General features: G+C 37.0%; 1 protein-coding gene across 1 annotated transcript in view; it reads right to left on the bottom strand.

The window, feature by feature from the left end:
• CSMD1 (CUB and Sushi multiple domains 1) overlaps positions 1 to 22,007 on the bottom strand; it is a 1,045,142-nt gene that overhangs the window by 315,734 nt on the left and 707,401 nt on the right. Inside the window, exons 15-18 of the mRNA XM_009333261.1 lie at positions 20,032 to 20,226; positions 15,037 to 15,175; positions 10,904 to 11,091; positions 1,050 to 1,238 (exon numbers count right to left, since the gene is read on the bottom strand). Of these exons, the coding sequence (XP_009331536.1) occupies positions 1,050 to 1,238; positions 10,904 to 11,091; positions 15,037 to 15,175; positions 20,032 to 20,226 (711 nt within the window). The remainder of the gene's footprint in view (positions 1 to 1,049; positions 1,239 to 10,903; positions 11,092 to 15,036; positions 15,176 to 20,031; positions 20,227 to 22,007) is intronic.

Here is a 22,007-nt window from a genome sequence, read left to right as displayed (position 1 = left end):
AGCCCTCATTGCTCTCTACAACTACCTGAAAGGAGGCTGTAGCGAGGTGGGTGTTGGTCTCTTCTCCCAAGTAACTAGCGATGAGAGGAAATGGCCTCAAGTTGCACCAGGGGAGGTTTAGATTGGACATGAGGAAAAATTTCTTTCCTGAAAGAGTGGTTAAACATTGCAACAGGCTGCCCAGGGAAGTGGTTGAGTCCCCATCCCTGGAAGTATTTAAAAGACGTGTAGATGAGGCGCTTAGGGACATGGTTTAGTGGGCATGGTGGTGTTGGGTTGACGGTTGGACTCAATGATCTTAGAGGTCTTTTCCAACCTTAATGGTTCTATGATTCTATGAAATACTTAGCTACATTTGGATCTTATTTTCTGTGGTTTCTATCAGAGGGATTTTGTAGCAACTACATAAGCATTCCATGAAAAAATTGAGTTGATTCTGTAGTTCAGAGAAAAAGAACTTAGAAAAAAATCCAATTATAAAAAAGAGCACAGAAATGTTTGCTAGTATAGTTCAGCATTTAAAAAAATGTTTTGTGGAAGCTCTAGACAGTTTCATATTGCACATCCCCCAAAAAAATTAATGAACAAACCAAAACTTCAGAACAAAAATATGTCAAGAAAATTGGCTGATGGGCCAATAGGCTGATCATGAGCTGTTTTGTTATTAAGTATCTTAAATTTTGAGCAATCATTTTAGTATTCAGTATTCTAAGTTTAAAATGTAAGTTAAGTTTATTGGCTTTGCTTCGAAAATATTAGTTGTATGGCACCATTTTCATTCACAGTTGAAGAGTGGCACCACCTGATAATTCTGATTTTTCTATTGGTGAACATATACCTGTAAATTTTACTGTACAGTACAGTACTTGGCTGAAAGTTGATACAGAGATGTAAAGTATGGCTTTTATTAAGAGTAAAATCATTTTTGAAAAGTATGGATCTTGGTGTAATTGAAGGGAATTAGTAGCAACGATAAGCGTAATTAGTTCTCAAAAATAGATTAACTTTCTTGGACTTTAAAGCTGCCATCTGAAGAACTTGACACTTACCATCACAGCTGGGTAATGCATGATTCCACTGATGGTTTCTTTCACATATGAGTGGTTCTTCATCGCTCAGTGTGTATCCTGGATCACAACTAAAAGTTACTGTAGAGCGGATATTAAAGTTGTTACCATGGCGATGGCCATTCACGGGAATCCCTGGGTCGAGGCAGGAATCTGATTCCAGAGTAACACCTGAAACACACAGATTTAATTTATTTCCCCTTTTATTTCCGATAGTAAACAGAAAAAATCCCAAACAAAACACAAAATGAGTAATACAGGAGGAAGAAAGACCCCCCAAAAGATACTTGTTAGCATTGCCTGAGAACTGATGTGGGATATAAAGCACTTTCTCTAGCTGCTGTCACTGACTCAGAGCACAGTTTTTCAATTTTCAGTCTCATAGAACAGAGAAGCCTAAATGAAGTAGGAAAAGATTGGAGCTTTAAAGTGTATTTTATCAAACAATGAAAAAAAGAGCAACAAAAGCACTGAACATCTGAAACTGCAGGAAGATATTAAGGTTCAAAGTATGAATACAAATTTTGCTAGTATATAAGTCATATTTGATTATTCCATTTCATCTATTCAATTTCTGATATTGCAGGACAATTCAACTTTCCTCTGCCACTTTAATGGTTATTTCACTTAGCAAAAAGCAGTGTCGAAAAACTGCAATTGATGAACTCAGAAACTACTTGTTAATTCCTACAGATACTATCCTATGCATCAAAAATAGAAAGACAGTGAACATAGATCACACAATTGTATAACTCTTATCTGACAGAAGGAGTCTTTAGTAATTATGTTTTATAGCAGAGATTGAATAGTGTCTGGTAAATAAACCTGGAGCTATACACTTAAAAAGGAAAGAAAGCCTAAAATTATCAAATGGAAGCTCATTAACCAAGCATTATCCGTTATGCTTATAGTGATAGCAAACAATTGTGGAATTTAATCATGTAATGAGCTATAATGGATACACACAAGGGAAACAAATAAAGACTGTCTATTGGGATGAAAGGAATTTCTTTTATTTTCTGTTCCTATGTGTGGTGGGTTGACCTTGGCTGTCTGCCAGTCCCCTACCAAGCTGCTCTCTCACTCCCCCTACTTCAACAGTGCAGGGGGAGAAAATAAGACAGAAAATAAGATTAAAAAGCTCATAGGCTGAGATAAAGACAGGGAGATCACTTACCAATTACTGTCACAGTCAAAACAGACTCAATTTGAGGAAAATTAATGTAATTTATTACCAATTAAAAATATAGTAGGATGGTGAGAAACGGAGACAAAAACTAAAACACCACCACCACCACCCTTCTTCCCAGGCTCAAGTTCACTCCTTCATTCCCAACTTCTCTCCCTCCCCACCCCTCCCCAAGCGGCATGGCAGGGATGGAGAATGGGGGTTGTGGTCAGTCCATAACAGCTGCTCTCTGCTGCTCCTACCTCCTCACACTTTTCTCCTGCTCTAGTGTCTGTCCTTCCCATAGGCTGCAGTCCTTCAGGATAAACCTCCTGCATGGGCCTGCACAGGCTGCAGCTTCCTTCAGGGAATATCCACCTGCTCTGACATGGGGCCCAACATGGGCTGCAGTGTGGATATATGCTCCACTGTGGTCTCTTCCATGGGCTGCAGGGGAATATCTGCCTGAAGCACCTCCTTCTTCTCTGACCTTGGCATTTGTAGGATTGTTAGTCACACTTTCTTTTCTTCACTCCTCACTCACCTATGCAGCATTTTTCCCTTTCTTACATATGCTTCCCCAGATGTGCCACCACCTCGGCTGCTGGTCTCAGCCGTGCCCTGCGGTGGGTCAGTTGGAGCCGGCTGGAACCGGCTGTGTCTGGCACGGGGCAGCCCTGGCCTCTCCTCACAGAGGCCACCCTGCAGGCCCCCTGTAAACAAAACCTTGATGCCTACACCTGATACACTGTGTCATGTGCCTGGAAACAAGAATGACTGAGTTAGATAGAACCTCTTCAGTGGATGGGGACATCGTTCCTTCTTCTGTGAGAAGCTGAGCATGTCCAGAGAAAAACCTTGAGAATGCTGGCTGTGGTGGATAAAAAGACAACTGAGAGTATGAAGGACACAGCCAGCATGAAGCCTGCAGTAAAAGGAAAAACTAGTAGCTGGCTGAAAACAGCATAGTCAAGCCTCAGAGATAACAGAGAGACCTAAAGGAGCCTGTGCAGAGTTTTTTGCAACCAAAAAGCCACTGACTTGTTAAAAAAACTGCCCACAAAAGGACAGGAAGTATATGTGTGTGGGGGGGAAACATTTATAAACAATTTAATGTTTGTTCTCAGGCAATTACTTTGATCTACTTTATTTTGAAAAATTATCTGTTGTGTGTCTGTTTAAATAACACTGGACTTTTGAGTTTAAAATTCCTTGTCAGCTTTTGGGATAAAATCTAGACATATCCACCTCAAAGGTCTGGCACCCATTGCATTAACTTAAGTACTTTCACATTAATTTTCACATTAATTTCAGTATTTCAATGCTGGGTTGGAAAGAACACTGCAAGTTGGCATGATTTCATATGAGTGATGTCATCACTCATAGATGCTATGAGAGCCTTGAGCAAGATTAGTTCTCCTGAGGTCTTTAAAGATTTTATGTGCTTCCTCATAGGTGACCTGAATTTCTAGCATGACTCTTTCCAGTCTGTTTTCTGCCAAAGAGGTTCCTTCCTCAAAGCCAACTGCTGACAGCATAAAATTCTCTATAGCAGGGTGTTATGCATTTCTTAGCTCCTTAGCCCTCTAAACACATCCTGAAGGTGCTGGTCCTCTCAGCTGCCTGTGTATCTATAACTGTTTCTGTGGAAGTTGTACTCTCAGTTTACTGCTTTTAACGTGCTTTATTTATCCAGGACTACCACACAACCTTAGGAACAAAGTAGAAGCAGTTCAAAACTAAGGAAAAAAATGATTTATCAGGGCATAAAGTAAAGGTTTTAGAATTATAGATATGAGGGTTGGAAGCAGGACTACAAACAAAAATATCATAAACAATGACTCTAGCTTGCACAGAGAAATATTCCCTGTACCCTCCAGCTATTCTTATATCTCAGTTAGAATTCAGAGTTGAAAGCTTATGATCTAGTTTTCATGAGGTATCCCTGCCACACTTAAATTCTAGATGAATAAGTTTCTTCTAGACTTGACTGCATGCTTTTAATGCAAATGTACCATGTTAGCTGACACAGTGCATTTTTAGATTCCCTTCGCCTGGTTTAAATTGCTTAATATAGACTCAAAGAACTCTTTTAAGTCTATAATATTCTGCACTGTATTTGCCTTAAGTAAATATTAATTGTGTATGAAATTTTAAATTTGATACACATTATTTTTTTTCAGACAAACTATACTTCATGTTTTGAGGTACGTTAAAGTAGATGGAGGTCCACAGTAGCGCACTTAAAATTCCTTCCTCTTAGGGTACCCTTCCACCCCTGCCTCAACACATCAGCTGCTTTGGGATTCTCAGTCACATATAACAGGTAAATTCATCAGTTTCTTTTTGAAATGGTAACTCTAGATTACGTTGACTATTTTGTTTCAGATTTTTGCAACGTACCAAAAGCTGTAGCAACCCTATCAACTTCCACATTCCTGATTGAAATAGTGGTGCTGTATAAATAAAAAAGTCAGCTCAGGCAACAGCTTCATTCTCAGGGGAAAATATTCAGTATGTAGGGTTTAGCAATCATAAACATAGCTGAAAAGAAATAATATTTCTTTGCTTCTTTGGACAAAGATTTGGGTTTTTTTTCTTAATAGGAGACAACATAAGACAAGCTTAATAACGGGCAATACTGAGAGTCTTGACTACAAAAAGACAATATTAAACCATATATGAGAATTTCTGGCACCACAGTGATAAATTTTGGGCTTATGGTTGGAAAGAGTTGATTTAATACTATTCATAACAATTGGCTCAGTAAATATAAGATTAAAGTCTGGGTGAAAACTTTTCAAAGGAAAATGTTTTATGTTTCAAAGGAACGTAACACACAATCCAAAGTAAATGGCAAACATACAAACAAAAGATTGTGTACATCACTGAATAATTGAAAAATATGGACAGTCATCTTCAAAAACTTCACTCTGTCAATATTGACATTTCTTCAAACATTTATCAACCTATTGTTGTTAGCTATATGTTTCATTGATTATTAAAATGCATATTTTGCAAACACTTAGAATTATAAGTGATTTTTAGAAACTGTTTTAATCATTAGATCCCATTAGATCTCTAAAGAGGAAATTAATTTGTTGCTGTAATGCATGAAGCATACAACAGCTATACAGTTTTATATACTAGATATTCATATATATTACACACCTATACTTTTCCCTTCACAGATCAAATAGTTAAAATCATTAGAAAAATGGAATATTAAAGTGTAAGATTGCTAAGGGATTGTCTAAAGAATGCTCATTGCACAAAATGGATGAAGAAAACAAGTCTAGTAAGACAAACAGAAAGCAAAACATGGCTGTGTGCCATAACCACTATGTTACCCATTCATGCTAGCTATGGAGCAGTTGTTGTGTTATTCAATGAATCTCAAAAATGTTTTGAACAATAGAACTGTTTCAGCTGGAAGCTGCAGTGCTATTCTTTGCCATCAGTATAGAATCATCCAGAAAATCAATAAAGCAGATGACAAAAGCAATTTTTTGGACACTAAGAGGAATATTGCCTAATAAAAGAGTTGATCATCTAGGTAGGCTTATTCTAACAATTAAGGGAGAATAGCGTAAATTCTCTTTGCTTTGAAAAATGATTATTTTTTTTTAAAAATAGAATAGATGCTTGCTTGTCAGAATGCAGTTCCAAGAATCGGAACTAATGGCTACACAATTAAATTAGGAGAGGACCCATTCTCTGGCACCAGTTTCAAAGCATGACTCAGCTAACATTCATACAGATAAAATCTTGCCCACCTTAAATAAGATTGTTTCCTTTTGAGAACAGTCTCTGGCTGAAGTTATTCCTAGAACTATGTCCAGGTACTGTATGGGAAGATGCTAGCTGGCATGGGTCAAAATCATACAAGGGATTGTTCTTAAACTGTATGAATGACTGCAAGACTGAAGCTAAGACTCCAGAATTTCTAATTTACTGGATCAGATATAGCTCAAGTGGCCAGAAATGCTACCCTGTAATTTTACAAGGGTAGATTAGCCTCAGAGAACTGCAAGCCTGCTTACACACTTAGTCTCAGTGTTCTTCCAGCAGCTCTTAAGAGTCTAGCAGTGAGTGACTGCATTTGAATTGTTTGCTATCACAATACTGACACTAAAACAAAATATTGTTACATCACTAAAAACTGTGGTACAGTCAACAGATTTTTAAAAATTGTGTTAGAGAAATATTAATGATGTTATAAAGGAGGTGGGGAAGCAGAGGTGCTTGAAAATGGGAAGAGAGAAGTGGGAGAGTGAAGGAAGTGGAAGAGGGGGGTAGAGAATGAAAGGGAAGAGAGGGCTCGTCCTATTATTACAAGAGCTTTTTTTGTTCCTTTTCCATATAGAAGTTGAAAAAATCTTTCTTTAAAGAATATCTGGAAAGTATTTCCAAGTGATAGAGCACAACATAGTTAAATTTAGGAGAGCTCTTGGGTGCATACTATTTTTGTTAATGAGCTACAGAAGTAATTTAGAATGGCAGAACCAGCATGTCACCCCTGTCCTGCTCATTGCTGACAGGGAGCACTGGCATTTTAGCAGAATTCTAGACCAAACTCCATGACTAGCTGCAATTCTTAACTACTAGGCACATGAGACTGTTATCATGCCTTCCCTCCTGTCTGCCAAGTCATCCCTTTTCCAGACTAAACAAGTACAGACCTTTCAATGACTCCATATGTGTCATGTTTTCCATGATAACAACCTCCTACTTTTTATAAACCGGGTCCCAAACTGGACACGGTATTCTCTCTGGTCATCAAATGAAGTGAAATAATTATTTTCCAACTCCTAGATAAAATAGTCCCGTAAAAAAAAATTCTTTTCTGTAATTATTTTCTTTTTTTTTTTATGATTAACTACAACAGCCAGAAAATTGGACTTTTTGCATTACTACTACATTTTTCTCTAGATTATTTATGTTCTGTGTAAAAACCATATCCTTTTCTATTGTATTTCTGTTTTGTATTTGTGCATATTATTTCTCCTTCCCCATTTATGCTTAGCATCTTTCTTTATAGAATGTGATTTTTTTTTTTTTCTTAATTTCAGACCATTTCTTCAGTTCATCTAGCTTGTTTTGGATTCTAGCCCTCTCTACCATAGTGCTTGCTATAATTGTAGGTTGGAATCATACTCAGAATTTGTAAGTGTTGTTATATTATTATCAAAATTGTTAATAAAAATATCAGATAGTTTTGGATCTAGGCCAGATCACAGTAGGATCCTTACAAATTTGAGTTAGACAGTGAACTACTAATTGCTGGCTGCTCTGTGCATAAAAATTTTCAAAATTGTTCACAACACCACAGAATCACATAATGGTTGAGGTTGGAAGGAACCTCTGGAGGTCATCTGGTCCAACCCCCCTGCTCAAGCAGTGTCACCTAGAGCTGGTTGCACAGGACCATGTCTGGATGCATTTTTAGTATCTCCAAGGATGGAGATCCCATAGCCTCTCTGGGCAACTTTTTCTAGTGCTCACTGAAGTGCTTGTTGCACCTTTAATAATTTCATCTAGACCAAATTTATATATTTTCTCTGAAAGATTTCTAAAAGCCTTATAAATGTCAACTCAGAGGTGTTTCCTTGCCTTTCCATTCCCAAATCTACAAAACCAGTTAACCTGTCAAGAAAGAAATTAGATTGGCTTGACATAATCTGTTCTTATCAAATACAAATCATTTGTTCCCTATCACCTTGTTTATCAGCTTTAAACTAATATCTTCAGAGTGAAGATAAAACTTATGTCCTTAATCCTTCTGGTCCTCATATTTTCTTTTTTCTTTTTTTTTTTGCCCCTCTTTTTTTGAAAGGTGCTTTTTTTCTTACAGCAGCCCATGTGATGTCCCTACAGTTTTGAGTTTTCAGACATAATTTTCAGTGGAGTGAGGACTGCTTCTGCTTTGTCTTTAAGTGTAGCACAGGGAATTTCAACAGTCCCTGATGAATAAAATATATTTAATTATCTCAGTATTGTGTAGTACTGTCTTCCCATATGCTATATTCTTACCTTGTAAATGTTCACTTAATTGTGTTAAGTACATGGTCAAAATTAAGCTTTTCTGTAAATGTTGCAAAACAGTAACAGAATATTTAGTCTTCCCTGTGACATCTGATGTTTGCTCAAATTTTTATTAAGTAGTGATTTATTTTGTTCTCTTGTTTTGAATATATTTATAGATATTTTTTGTTACTGTCTTTCTGTCTCTTGCTTCTGTAACAAATATGTTTTCTGGATTTTCTGATTTTATCCTAAGAGGCTTGTGTCATTCTTTGATAGCCATCTATAGCAATGTTTGACTATATCCAACATTTACATGATTAACTTTTGGTTTACACATCATTAAAAGGAATTTTTAAATAGCTACAGGAATTGATAGCATTTTTAATTTCTCTCCAAAAAGTACAGTTTGCTGTTTGCCTTAAAGTCATCCCTTTTTAAATGACTTCAGAACATTCACCTAGCAATTTCTCAAGTTTTGTGAAGTTTAGATTTCTGAAAACCATCAACTTGATCGCAATTGTGTTGCCTCATTCCTTCATTTCTTAAGCATCATAAACTCTGCTATTTCATGGGCACTTTCACAAAAATTGCCTTTCCTATTCAGGATCTCTATTGGTTCTCCTTATTAGAGTAAAATCAACTGCTGAAGTAAAAATCTTCCCCCCCAACATTCTAAAAACTTTTTCCAGTGAGTGTGTCCTGCCAGTGAAAAATTTACGAATCTTTTCTTCACATCCAGACTATTCACAAGTATTATTTTTTCTTCAAATGAAGAAATGTAAGGAAGTATTTTGTTCCTATGTTATCCTTGCTAAAACTTATCGTGGGCTGTCTGAATGATGTTGACACTTTGTTAAGTCCATGAAGAGTGCATATTTATGGATGTAAAAAGTTCTTTTCCAAACCCAAAGCTAAACAAATACCTAATTTTATACACTATGAATAAAGGATTACCTTTATCTTTTTTATTATCAAGAACATTTCATTTAAGGAAAATCACAACACTAATTTTACTAGATTTTTTAAATGATCTAAAAGGAAAGTTTTTACAAACATGGGTGATCTTTGACTTTAAAGAATTTTCCCTGACTATGTAAGAGAATTGGAATGTTTATCAAATACATACTGATGTACATGGTAATATGGGATGATTATTGTCTTGATGCATTTCTAAGCAAAAAATAATACCATATACCCTTTTAAATGTTACTTGTACAGAAAGAGAAAGATGCTTTATTCAGGGAGTCAATCTGCTTAGAAGGAGCCTGTAAAACAAAATTTTTAGCTTTTGTTATGACTTTTAAATTGGAAATATATTAGTTTTTTATATAAAAGGCTTTTTTAATATTTTATGCATGGGAACTATATGTTAAAGAAGATTAAGACCATTTATTAGCCTTTTGTCATCCTTACTTGTTAAAGATCTAATCCAATTTTAAGGTTTACAATGCACTAATCAAATTTAATTCTGACATTTTATCAGACTACCTAGAGAAATAGCACTGAAAAACTAGTGTCATGTGTGTGAGAGATATTAAAATTTTCAACAAAGATAAAAAGTGAATATACAAATATTGCTCTAAATAATTTCATAGTTAGACATTCCTCTTTAAGAATGTGTAGCACAAATATTTTATTACTAATTGTTTTAGTAATAGTTACAGAACAAAAGACATCTACCTGACAGGGGGCTTAAAATAAAACACAAAATTACAAATATTTAAGGACTGTATTACAAAATGTAACAGCAACATTTAGATCAAATACAATCAGGAAAAATCAGCATCTGCACGTAACTCATGCAAAAACCTACCTACTCTTCCTTGTCTTTACATGATTTAGCAGCCTTGCAGTTTACCATACTATTGTCTGTTCAGCTATTACCACCATGTCTGAGCCAAAGCTAGAAGAAGCTATGCAGAATTTCCAAGTTATGATGTAGCTATGAAATATAAGTTTAGGCACTCGTTCCAGATGCAATATGACAGCAAATTTACTGCAATCAGGTTAGTTTCCAGATAAGAACAACTGATAAAAACAATGTTATTTGTTTAGCATAAGCACACTAAACACATAAGCTCTTTTTATTCAGTACTTAAGTGAATGGCTATACTATCATATAAAGATCAGTATGACTTAAGACAGTTTCCTATATGTCATTTTATGTAACGAATTTAAAAGCAAATGCTATTACAATGATTCTATAGTTCACAGGGAGATAATAATATGCATTTATTTGCATTTTATAATCATCGTGGATAAGGCCTAATTCTGCTCAATACTGCAGAAGTGTATTAAAACCAGTGAAAGAGAAAAAGAGAGAAAGAGAAGGGGGGGGGGGGGGGGGGGAGGGGAGGACCCAATCCAAAACAGGACAATATATCTTTACCCATAAGGGCAAGTTTCTAAAATTACTCTTCATTTGGTTAAACACCTAGGTCCATAAACAATCTGAATTATATACAGGAACTCATGAAGAAAAAATTTCCAAAATGAATTAATAGTTTCAGAGTTATCTGGTAGTACAGCATAGAGTAAACATAATTTGTTCTTATACAAATATAATTGCTGAAGTTTATTTCCAAATTGAATGTTATTTTCAAAATTAAATAAAAATCTATCAGAGAAATATCAGACTTACTCTCATAGTGAATTAGGAAACCAATGCTGGAACGACTGTTATCCGTAGTGAACAGCAGATACATGTAATTTCCAGTACTGATAAGGAACTGGGGTGCCTGTGTTCCATGGTATTCTCCAATTAATGGTGAGGAGTTAGCTGGCCCATCTCTGATTTCCAAAGTATCATAATTAACTTCAGTCTGAAATCTGAAAAGGAATATGCAAGTCATCTTGTAGGCAGAGGAATGATGTTATTTTCTTTAACTGTCAGAAATTCAACCCATGTGTAACTGATCAAGAATATCATACATATAAAAATTTGCATATCTACGGATCCATCGGTGTATTACTGAAGATAACAACTAAGGAAGGTTTTACACATATTTTTCCTTGCTTTGTTGTGTCTGGTATCAGATAAAATTCATAACAGATGTAATATACTTCAGATCAACTATATGACTGGGCTTCAGAAAGACATTTAGTGGGGAATCTGGGTAGAAAACTGCAAATTATCTCAAAGAAAACTGCATTATGAAGATCCAATAAATTTCTTGCCCTTAAGCTTAATACTAGTTGGACATCTTCAATAATATTTCATTGTTTCATCTCAATAATTTCATTAATTGATATTTGCTATTTGACAAAAGGTGTTTTACATATTCAGCTGTTTAATTTTTTATCCAAAAATTTTTTCTAACATAGTTCACTACTTTTAAATAATTATTTTTGTCTTATGAAGTAAAGCAGTACAAAAATACTAAACTTAAATCAAGCCCTCATTTTGAAATTTGTTACAGTTATAATAAGCAGAATTCCTTAGTTTATCTGTTAAAGAGACAGATAGTAAGACAAGAATGGACAAAGAGAAGGAAACTAGTTGATTTACAAGAACAAATGTCTTTAAAATCAACTGCAGAGTCAATGTCTGTGTTAATCACTAAACCACATCACATTTCTCCAGTTCATAAAGGATGTCTATGTGTGCAGTCATCCACTACTAGTTGTTCTTAAATGAAACAGCTCAAATCTGCCCTTTCTGTAGATGAAACTTTGACTGGCATTTTTCAAATGAGATATTTTTCAAGACAGTTTGTGGTTATATCAGATACTCTTGCAAACTGCAGTATTTAAACCTTGCACACATCAATTTTCCTGTCAACAAAGTTTGTACTATTACACAGATATCTATACTGGTCTAAATATATTTGCCTGCAAACCCAATATTCTTATTTTCATAAGATGTTAATCTTTCATAGCAAGTATAAAAAATGCATATGTTCTGAGATTTTATCTTCTTTTCCCATAGGGCTTATTAGTTCAACTTCTGAGAGCAACAAACTGCGCCCCTATGCAATACAACAATTTTTTCAGAGTGAATGCCCTTAAGCTGTCTTGCCAATATGGGACATGTTTAGTGAGTCTGGAGATAAGAACCTCTGTTCTTGTAATTAAAGAAAACTGCAAATTATTAAACATTCAGAAAAGGGGAAATATATGGGACCTTCCTTCAAAGTGTAAATAAACTTCATACTTTGTTGGGTAATGATGACAGAATGAACAAGTTCCCCAGCCAGGCCATTGTATTTTACAGACCAATTAGCATTGGTCATGTAAAATCATCTTCACAGACACATCAGTGTAAGTAACAGCAAGTATTTAGTAGCCTCTATAGTTCTTCTCTCATAATTCCCTGAAAACAAAAGCACATTCAGAAATAGGAAAGTATTTGCTTAACTTATCAAGCTAATGACTGCTGGAAACTGACAGACCCTTCACATTGTTCCCTCCTCTTCACACAGAAAACTCTCTAGATTTACGGTGCTTTCAGCCAAATGACTTACTCTATTTGGATATGTTGGCTAAAATCCAGATGATTGCTTTCACTGCTATCTATCCACTCTGACAGTGGAATACAGGGCTTGTGGGCTTGCTAATACATTAAGCATTGTCAGGATCAGTCTGGCAGTGAAGCCAGCTAGCATGGAATGGCCTACATCCATACTATTAAATACATCCTTTAGCCTCTCAAACAGGGAGATATTATTCAAATTTCCTATTATGAATGGTTGCTTGCCCACACTAACTCCTGACTATACTTGATAATTATTTGGGAGAATGCTGGTTGGCAAGCTCAAGAAGTATGTTAGAGGCTATTTCAACAATTTAACTGCACAAACACATGAGTCCTTGTGTCTGGGAAGGTTCTCTGATTCTGTTTAATTTACCAAAATCGACAGTCACAGAGGACATCACTAAAGTACTTGACAGTTTTTCAGTACCTTTCCATAATTTCAGAGATGATACATTGATTTACCCTGCAGCAGAATGCGGAAAACAGACAGATACCACTAGGCTGGTTTAAATACTTTATTTGTACTCGTAATGAATGGACTCAAGGTCAATAATTCAATAGTTCAATTATTTTGATATTTATGTTTGTGAGGGAAACTAATTAGGAATAAAGTGCACTCAGCCAGCAATTGCAGTTTTCTTAGCAGAGCGGTATGATTTCTTGATCATACTCCTGATCATACTGATCTCCTTCTATGACAAGGTGGCCCGCTTAGTGGATGAAGGAAAGGCTATGGATGTGGTCTACCTAGACTTTAGTAAAGCCTTTGACACCATTTCCCACAGCATTCTCCTGGAGAAACTGGCTGCTCATGGCTTGGACGGGCATACTCTTCCCTGGGTAAAAAACTGGCTGGATGGCCGGGCCCAAAGAGTCATGGTGAATGGAGTTAAATCCAGTTGGCTGAACTCTGACAGGCTTGGTGCCGTGACTGCTTCCCTGGGGAGCCTGTTCCAGGTGCCTTGGTGCCTGACCACCCTCTCAGTGAAGAACCTTTTTCCTAATGTCCGATCTGAACTTTCCCTGACACAGCTTCATTACATTTCCTCATGTCCTGTTGTGAGTCACCAGAGAGAGGAGATCAGCACCTCCTCTTCCACTGGCCGCCTTGAGGAAGTTGTAGACTGCGATGAGGTCACCCCTCAGCCTTCTCTTCTCCAAGGTGAACAAACCAAGTGACCTCAGCTGCTCCTCATACTTCTTGCCCTCGAGACCTTTCACCATCTTGGTCACTCTCTTCTGGACACACTAATAGTTTGATGTCCTTCTTATATTGAGCCGCCCAAAACTGCACACAGTACTCGAGGTGGGGCTGCACCGGTGCAGTGTAGAGTGGGACAATCACCTCCCTCGACCGGCTAGCTACGCTGTGCTTGATGCATCCCAGGACACGGTTGGCCCTTTTGGCTGCCTGGGTGCACTGTTGGCTCATGTTCAACTTGCCATCAATGCAAACACCCAGATCTCTTTCCGTGGGGCTGGTCTCCAGCCTCTCATGCCCCAGTTTGCACGTATAACCAGGATTACCCCATCCCACGTAGAGAATCCTGCATTTGCTTTTGTTAAATCTCATGTGGTTGGTGATTGCCCAGCTCTCTAGCCTATCCAGATCTCTCCGTAATGCCTCTCTACCCTCGAGGGAGTCCGCGGCTCCTCCTAGTTTAATATTGTTGGCAAGCTTACTTAATGTACATTCAATTCCTGCGTCCAGATCATTTATAAAAACATTAAAAAGCACTGGCCCTAAAATTGAGCCCTGTGGAACTCCACTGGTGACTGGCCGCCAGCCTGGTGTGACTGCATTTACTATAACTCTTTGAGCCCAAGCCGTCAGCCAATTGCTCACCCAATATATTATGGACTTGTCTAGCCATGTAATGAATGTTGCATCAGAAAAAAATCCTAACAGGAAAAAAAAACACACATCCAACACACAATGCTCAGAAATTTTTTTTTAAATCTTTTTTTTCCCTAGGAAAATTATGTTCTCTTATAGTAAGACCTGGTCATCATCAGGGACAACATATAGTTGTACCAGAATACAAAAGTAGTCAAAAGTCCAAAAGATATCCTTATTTATGTGCTAGGAGGTGGACATTTAATGCAAATTGTTGAAAACATAAATAAAGGCAATGTAAATACAGTTTTAAACTTTGATTTTCTGCTTGAGGAATACTATTGTGAGTGTTGCATCGCAATTTCTTTTTCTGGTTTGGTTTCTTAAAGAATATTTTTCTTCTATAATGTTGAAACAAATATTTGTGCTCATACATTACTTTGCTTGACTTTATGATTCTCACCTGTCAAAAGTGATCTTAATGGAATGTCCTGGTCTCGCTTCAATCACCCATTCACAATTAAGTGAGTCCTTATAATATCCTGGCCACCCCGGAGGTAAGATAACACCACTTGATGCTGTCAAATGTCCACCACATGGTGCTGAAAGAAAAAAAGCATGTATACTTATATCATACACAGTATTTCTAATACAATATTATATATTCAAAGAACTTACAAAAATTGAATTAAACAGCATAGAAAAATAAGTTTAATATACAACACAACTAAATTTTCTACATTATGTTATGAGCAATTTGTTTTCTTCAGAATCATAAGTGCTGCAATGTATCTTATCATAGCTTATTACTCTATACATATCTTAATACACAGAGCATGGCACTTGATTCTGCCAGCCTTCCTTCTGTTGAAAAGCACATTATCTCATTAAAAAATAATGTATCATCATTTTTTAGTTCTAGTATGATTCCACATGTATGTGGAAATAGCAGAGAAATTGTTCCAAGTAATATAGTTATGGAACAATATATAGTTATATATTAGTTAATATAGATATATTACTATATCCAAATAATATAGTTATAGTATGTGGAAATAGCAGAGTAATTGTTCCAAGTAATATAGTTAATTATTTTCATTGTACTGTGTCATCTAATACCTTTTTGAGTAATCATTTATCTCAGTGGAACTGATTGTTGTAAATATTCCATCGAATCATAGAATAGTTGAGGTTGGAAAGGACCTCTGGAAATCATCTTGTCTATCCTCTGCTCATTACAGCAGATGGCACAGGACCATGTCCAGTCAGGATCATGACCTCCCTCCAAAGGCAAACACTGCACAGCCTCTCTGGGCAGTCTGTTCCAGTGTTTGATCACTCTCACAGTAAAAGGTTTTTATGTTTAAACAGAATTTCTTGTATTTCAGTTTGTGTCCATTGCTTCTTGTCCTGTCACTGGACACCACTTAGAAGAGTCTGGCTCCATCTTCTTCACACTGTCCCATCAGGTATTTATACACATGGATAAGATCCCTCCTGAGCCCTGAGCCTTTTCTTCTCCAGTCTAGACAACCCCAGTTCTATCAACCTCTTCTTATATGACACACTCTCCAAGTCCTTAATCATCTGTGAACTTTCACTGGATTCACTGCAGTATGTCCACGTCTCTCTGGTATTGGGGATCCCAGGACTGCACACAACACTCCCGACATAGCCTCACCAATGCTGAATAGAAGTGAAGGACCTGTCATTTCCTCTCAGCCCAATTCCCCGACCTGTCAAGGTCCCTCTGAACAGCAGCACAAGCATATGGTGTATCAGCCACTCCTCCCAGTTTTACATCTGTCGTGGTTTAACCTCAGTCGGCAACTAAGCCCCACGCAGCCACTCGGTCACTCCACCCCACCCGGTGGGATGGGGGAGAGAATTGGAAAAGCACAAGTGAGAAAAACTCGTGGGTTGAGATAAAAACAGTTTACTAATTGAAATAAAATGATAATAATAATAATATGATAATAATGATACACAAAGCAAGTGATGCACAGTACAATTGCTCACCACCCGCCGACCGATGCCCAGCCAGTCCCCGAGCAGCGGCCCCCCCCAGCCAGCTTTCCCCAGTTTATGTACTGAGCATGACGTCACATGGTATGGAATGTCCCTTTGGCCAGTTTGGCTGTGCCCCCTCCCAGCTTCTTGTGCACCTCCAGCCTTCTCAGTCGGTAGAGCATGGGAAGCTGAAAGGTCCTTGGCTAGTGTAAGCATTACCTAGCAACAACTAAAACATCGGTGTGTTATCAACTTTGTTCTCATCCTAAATCCAAAATACAGCATTGTACCAGCTACTAGGAAGGAAATTAACTCTATCCCTGCCGAAACCAGGACAACATCATCCACAGACTTGCTCAGAGTGCACTCTGTCCCAGCATTCAGATCATCACTGAAGATTTTAGACAGTATTGGACCCAGTATTGACCCCTGGGGTATATCATTACGGACTAGCCTCCAGTTGGACTTCATGCCACTGACCACAACCCCATAAGCCCAACAGTTCAGTCAGTTTTCAGCCCACCTCACTGTTCATTTCTCTAACCTATACTTCATCAGTTTGTCTATGAGTATCTTACATGATACAGTGTCAAACACCTTACTAAAACTGAGATAAAAAATATCCATCAGGCCAGTCATCTCATCGCAGAAGGCTATCAGGTTGGTTAGGCATGATTTCCCCTTCATAAATCCATGCTGACTGCTCCAAATCACCATCTTGTTCTGCATTGTTTGGAAATGGTTTCCAGGAATATTGCTGCAACACCTTTCTCAGTGATCAAGGTGAGACCTGTAGTTACTCAGATCCTCCTTCTTTCCTTTCTTGAAAATAGGAATTTGCTTTCTTCCAGTCCTCAGGAACCTCCCTGGGTTAAATAACCTTCCCAAGATGATTGAGAGTGGCCTTGCAATGTCATTGGCTGGCTTCCTCAGCACTCTTGGGTGCAACCCATCAGGCTCATTCCTGTATGTCAAATTTGTTTAAATGTTCTCTAACTTGATCCTCCTCCATAAAAGGGAAAAAAAGTATTGCAACAAGGCTATGGAAGTAACAGGGCTAGACAGGGAGCATTTTTCAGAGCAGGATCAGAGGACTTTGGCACAGGATTAAACAACAGCAGAAATGACTGAACAAATTTTGGGAAACATGAGTCCCTTAAAAAATTAAGCTGTCATAGCACAGGGCTTTGGGATGTTCTATTTTACCAAAGGCTATGGAGCAGTCGAAAACAGGAAGGTTTTCAAGGTCAGGTAAATTTATCTTAGTATAATTTGTATTACCCTCAAATAGTCAGTGGTATCATTATCAGCAAATTCCATATTGCAGTGCAGGAAATCTTGTCACTTTTCTTCTGTTCCTCTATGTAGTGACAAGCAAACCTATTATGCCATATGGAAATGAATAGCAACATGAATTTGTAAGTAATAAATTAATATTCCTAGTTTTTATTCAATATTTTTATCAAAATAAATTGAACTCAGAGAGGTTATTCGATTTAATTCATGTCTCGCACTTGTCTCTGGGAGGTTTTTCCAGATTTAAGAAAGGGGGGGAAAAAATCAACCCACATAACACGAAACATACACACTGAATTGTCTCTGGAGCAAAATGGCCAGGAAAATGGCATTTACATTACATGTGTATAGTTAATGAAGAATGAAATGTATTCCATGGTGGTTTTCTAAATTAAATTTTGTCATATTAAAAACAAGAACAACCAGAAGACTGTTGATCCTCACCTGGTTATAACACATCACTTAACTTCACGTATTTCAGGTGTTGCTTATAGAGATTATTAAGTATACAAAGACACAGAGCAGAGCAACAACAACAAAAAATTACAGTTGCTCAGAAATCTCAGACAACTACAAGCAAACTAAATTATCTCTAAACTAACTAGCAAAGATGCTTAGTCCATACTGTAATCCAAACCTAGAAACTCCTTCAATTATCAGCTAGAAAGAGAATCCACATCAGAAAGGAACACATCCTGAATGTAACTTAAAAGAACTATACTTCCTTCTGTACCAAATCAAACAATAGACAAAATCTAAAAAAAGAGTCTAATAGCTTAATCCTTTCCTCATTAAAAACTAGATAAACATCCTGCAAAGTTCAAAGAAAGGATAACTGAGCGGTACTTATGTATTTTCTTAAAGAGTCATTTCTGCATTTGTTTTCTCTATCATTTTTTTCTCAAAGAGCTCATCTTGTGCCCTTTATCTATGTGTTTGTGGAAATAAAATTACACAAAGATTACATTGAATACATTATCAGTTGTGTATAGAGTTTCAAAATGAGAAAACATCTTTTGATGAAGAACCTTGCCTTACTCCCTGCTTTGGAGTGGGCTGGTTTTGCTCTAGGCAGAAAAACCTGCTCCACTCCATAACTCATTGCATGGCTGAATCAGGATAAGAAATCCTGCTAATACAACATCTAGGTTCACATACCCTACTTCTACCAGGCTGCTAACATGTTTTTTCCAGTATCTCTAAATTTTCTTAGAAATGCAGTCTTATGAGAACTGAGTTGTCAAATTGCCCAAATAACAAAAACAATAAAAGTGATATGATCCAGATCTTTAAGTTACTGCAATGACACTGAAATTAATGGAGCTGTGAGATTTACACCAGTTAGAAAGTTTGGATTAATTTTTTAAAAAAAGTATCATTTAACTGAGTGTCTGACTATATATCTATTGTTTACTAAAAGATATAAGATTTTTTGAACGTTACTTTTGAAAGACACACTCTAGTCATTTATTAAATACATCCATATGTCTTGCCTTAGGACCCATCACTGTCAAACATCAAGGAACCAGCCTACTTTTTCTTTTTTTTTTCCTCACTGTATTTCACACTAAAGAGAGATTTAATCCTAAGTATAGCTCATCTTAGTCTGTTTATTCACCTAGGTAAGAACAAGCAAGCAAATTTGGATTATTTTGGGGAATATAATGAATATTAAACATAGCTCTGATTTTCACTATATTTCTCAGGAAAATATGTACTGCAGGTTAGTATGTTGCATACAGAAATTCAGGTATACTTTCGTTCTGAGACAAAGGTGCAAATTTTTAAAAAGGACTTTTAAATAGAAACTTTACTTCACTTTTCTATGTGGTAGATAATTATGTTCTTCAGTATGCTACAGCCAAAACTCTTATAACAGCTATAACTCACAACCAAGTAATGATGGTGGCAATCAGAACTTGAAAAGAATAGCAACCAGGTTTTTAGAATACTAATTTATTCCAAGAATGTAAAAGCAAGCTACCTTGTTTCTATTATTGCTCTCTCATTTGACTGGAAAAGTGTTAAAATAAGATGAATGCATAACTTCAGCTAAAGCAGTCTTATTTATGTGCAAAATGTAAAAAGTAAGCTAAATTTAAATGGTTTCATTATTCAAACCATAGGTGCAAAGTAAAGATTATGCCCTTACCTTCACAACGTGGGACAGTAGAACTCCATACTACATTTCCATCTTGCATAATACATGTTATGGATTCAGAGCCTTGCGTCTTCACAAAGCCATCATCACAGTGAAAGGAAACAGAACTTCCCAGAAGGAATCTGTCTCCAAAACGCCTCCCATTTATAGGAATGCCTGGATCATGGCACTCATTCTGACCAAAGGCTGATACAAACATAGTAGTAATAATAGTAATAATAATAACAACAATAACAATAACAATAATACTAATAGTAATAATAACAGTAACAACAACCACCCCTCTAAACATTGTCTCTTTTTTTTTTTTTTTTGGAGGGGGGAATAACCTTTGATAAGTAAGATTACAATATAATTGAAAGTATAGAAAACTCCTCAATAAAAAGTCAACATTAAATCCAATGGCATTCACACAGATGCAACATAGTTCAAATTCTGAAGCTTTTTAGTTATGTGTGGTTTAGTACACAAGAACACTTTGCTTAAATTTCCCTCTGGACAAAATCCAGTTGTTTGCCTCTAATGTAATAAGTATGGTTTCACATTGCAGCTAATCTGACAGAAATACAGGCTACTGCTAAGCAACTATGGACACTGCCTAGACCAGAGAGAAAAATTTCCCACTGGGACGCTGAGAGCAGTCTTCCTCCATCTAGTCGGGTGGCAACACAAGGTGCAACCCACAGGGACCCACACCTCCATGTGCATGTGTGACCTCATGGGAGGTGTTCTCACCAGTATGTGGATCAGTGAGTTGCAGAGAGAAGCAGTGTGGGTGCATGTAAAACTAGGGGTCCTCCATGCCTTTCAAGAGGTCTGCGCAAGTAAGGGAACCCACTTCAAGTAAAAGGGGTGAGTGCTTGTAACGCATACATCCTGTGAGGGGAAGATGTATATGTAAAACTTGGCAGGGCAGGACTAAGATGGATTAGAGTGGAAACATATTTACAAATTTATATGTGTTAAGATAAACCAGGTGGCACAAGGAGACACCAAGTGTGGTCACAGCACCAAGCCTGTCAGAGTTCAAGGAGTGTCCGGATGATGCTCTTAGTCATATGGTTTAGTTTTAAGTAGTCCTGTGAGGAGCAGGGGGTTGGATTCGATGATCCTTATGGGTCTCTTCCAACTCAAGATATTCTATGATTCTATGATTCTAAGATTTTATGTGTCTAACATTGTAGTTTATCTGTTGAATTGCTGATATTGATCATGAATCTACAGTTCACTGATTGTCAGTTATGTTTCATTAATAAATCAATAAACTGTTTTGATCCTGATTTGATTTAAACCAAATGAGTAGAGCACTTTTTCCCTGCAACACATAGGAGGTCCAGAAGTACTAGGACTTTGGCTGAACTTAAACTAAGCATTTCCAATGAACATGAAGGATTCATAAATCAGGGGCACTCCCACTTGTCATCTCAGTTTCCCACTATGGAGGCATATATGCTCTCAGCTAATTCTAGCACATAAGGCATGCATCAAGCTCAGCAGTAACAACTACTCTAATAAGAAAAGTGTGATGGAAAACTCTTTTTGCATAATACCTAGGTGATCAGGGAGTTTAATCCATGAGTATTACATTCCTGACTGCATAATTCTCCACTAAAGATTGTCCTTATTACAGTCTGTCTTTACTTTGGTAATAGCATATGGAACAAGGGATCTGAAAAATCTCAGACAGAAGCAGACCTAGAATTCAGACCTCACATTTTCTGGTAAATCTTAGTCTAGTTAGTAAATCTACAGTCTTAGTTAAGGTGAGGATCTCCCTTTTCTCTTCCTGCTACTTTTCAAAGGATAATAATTATCCCTTTCTCTGAAAGCAAAGGAACAATTTAGGCATCTAAGACTTAAAAAGGGTTGCAAACCATGATTTCCAGTTTTATGTGGGGCATCTTTCTAAATAATGCAAGGAAACACCTTGGCTCTGAACAAACACTGTTAATTGATTATTTTAATTG

Source organism: Pygoscelis adeliae, unplaced genomic scaffold (assembly GCF_000699105.1).
Source record: "Pygoscelis adeliae isolate BGI_AS28 unplaced genomic scaffold, ASM69910v1 Scaffold57, whole genome shotgun sequence".
Classification (NCBI taxonomy): Eukaryota; Metazoa; Chordata; class Aves; order Sphenisciformes; family Spheniscidae; genus Pygoscelis; species Pygoscelis adeliae.
The sequence above is the reverse complement of the archived record's forward strand: the minus strand, read 5'-3'. Positions and strand labels throughout refer to the sequence as shown.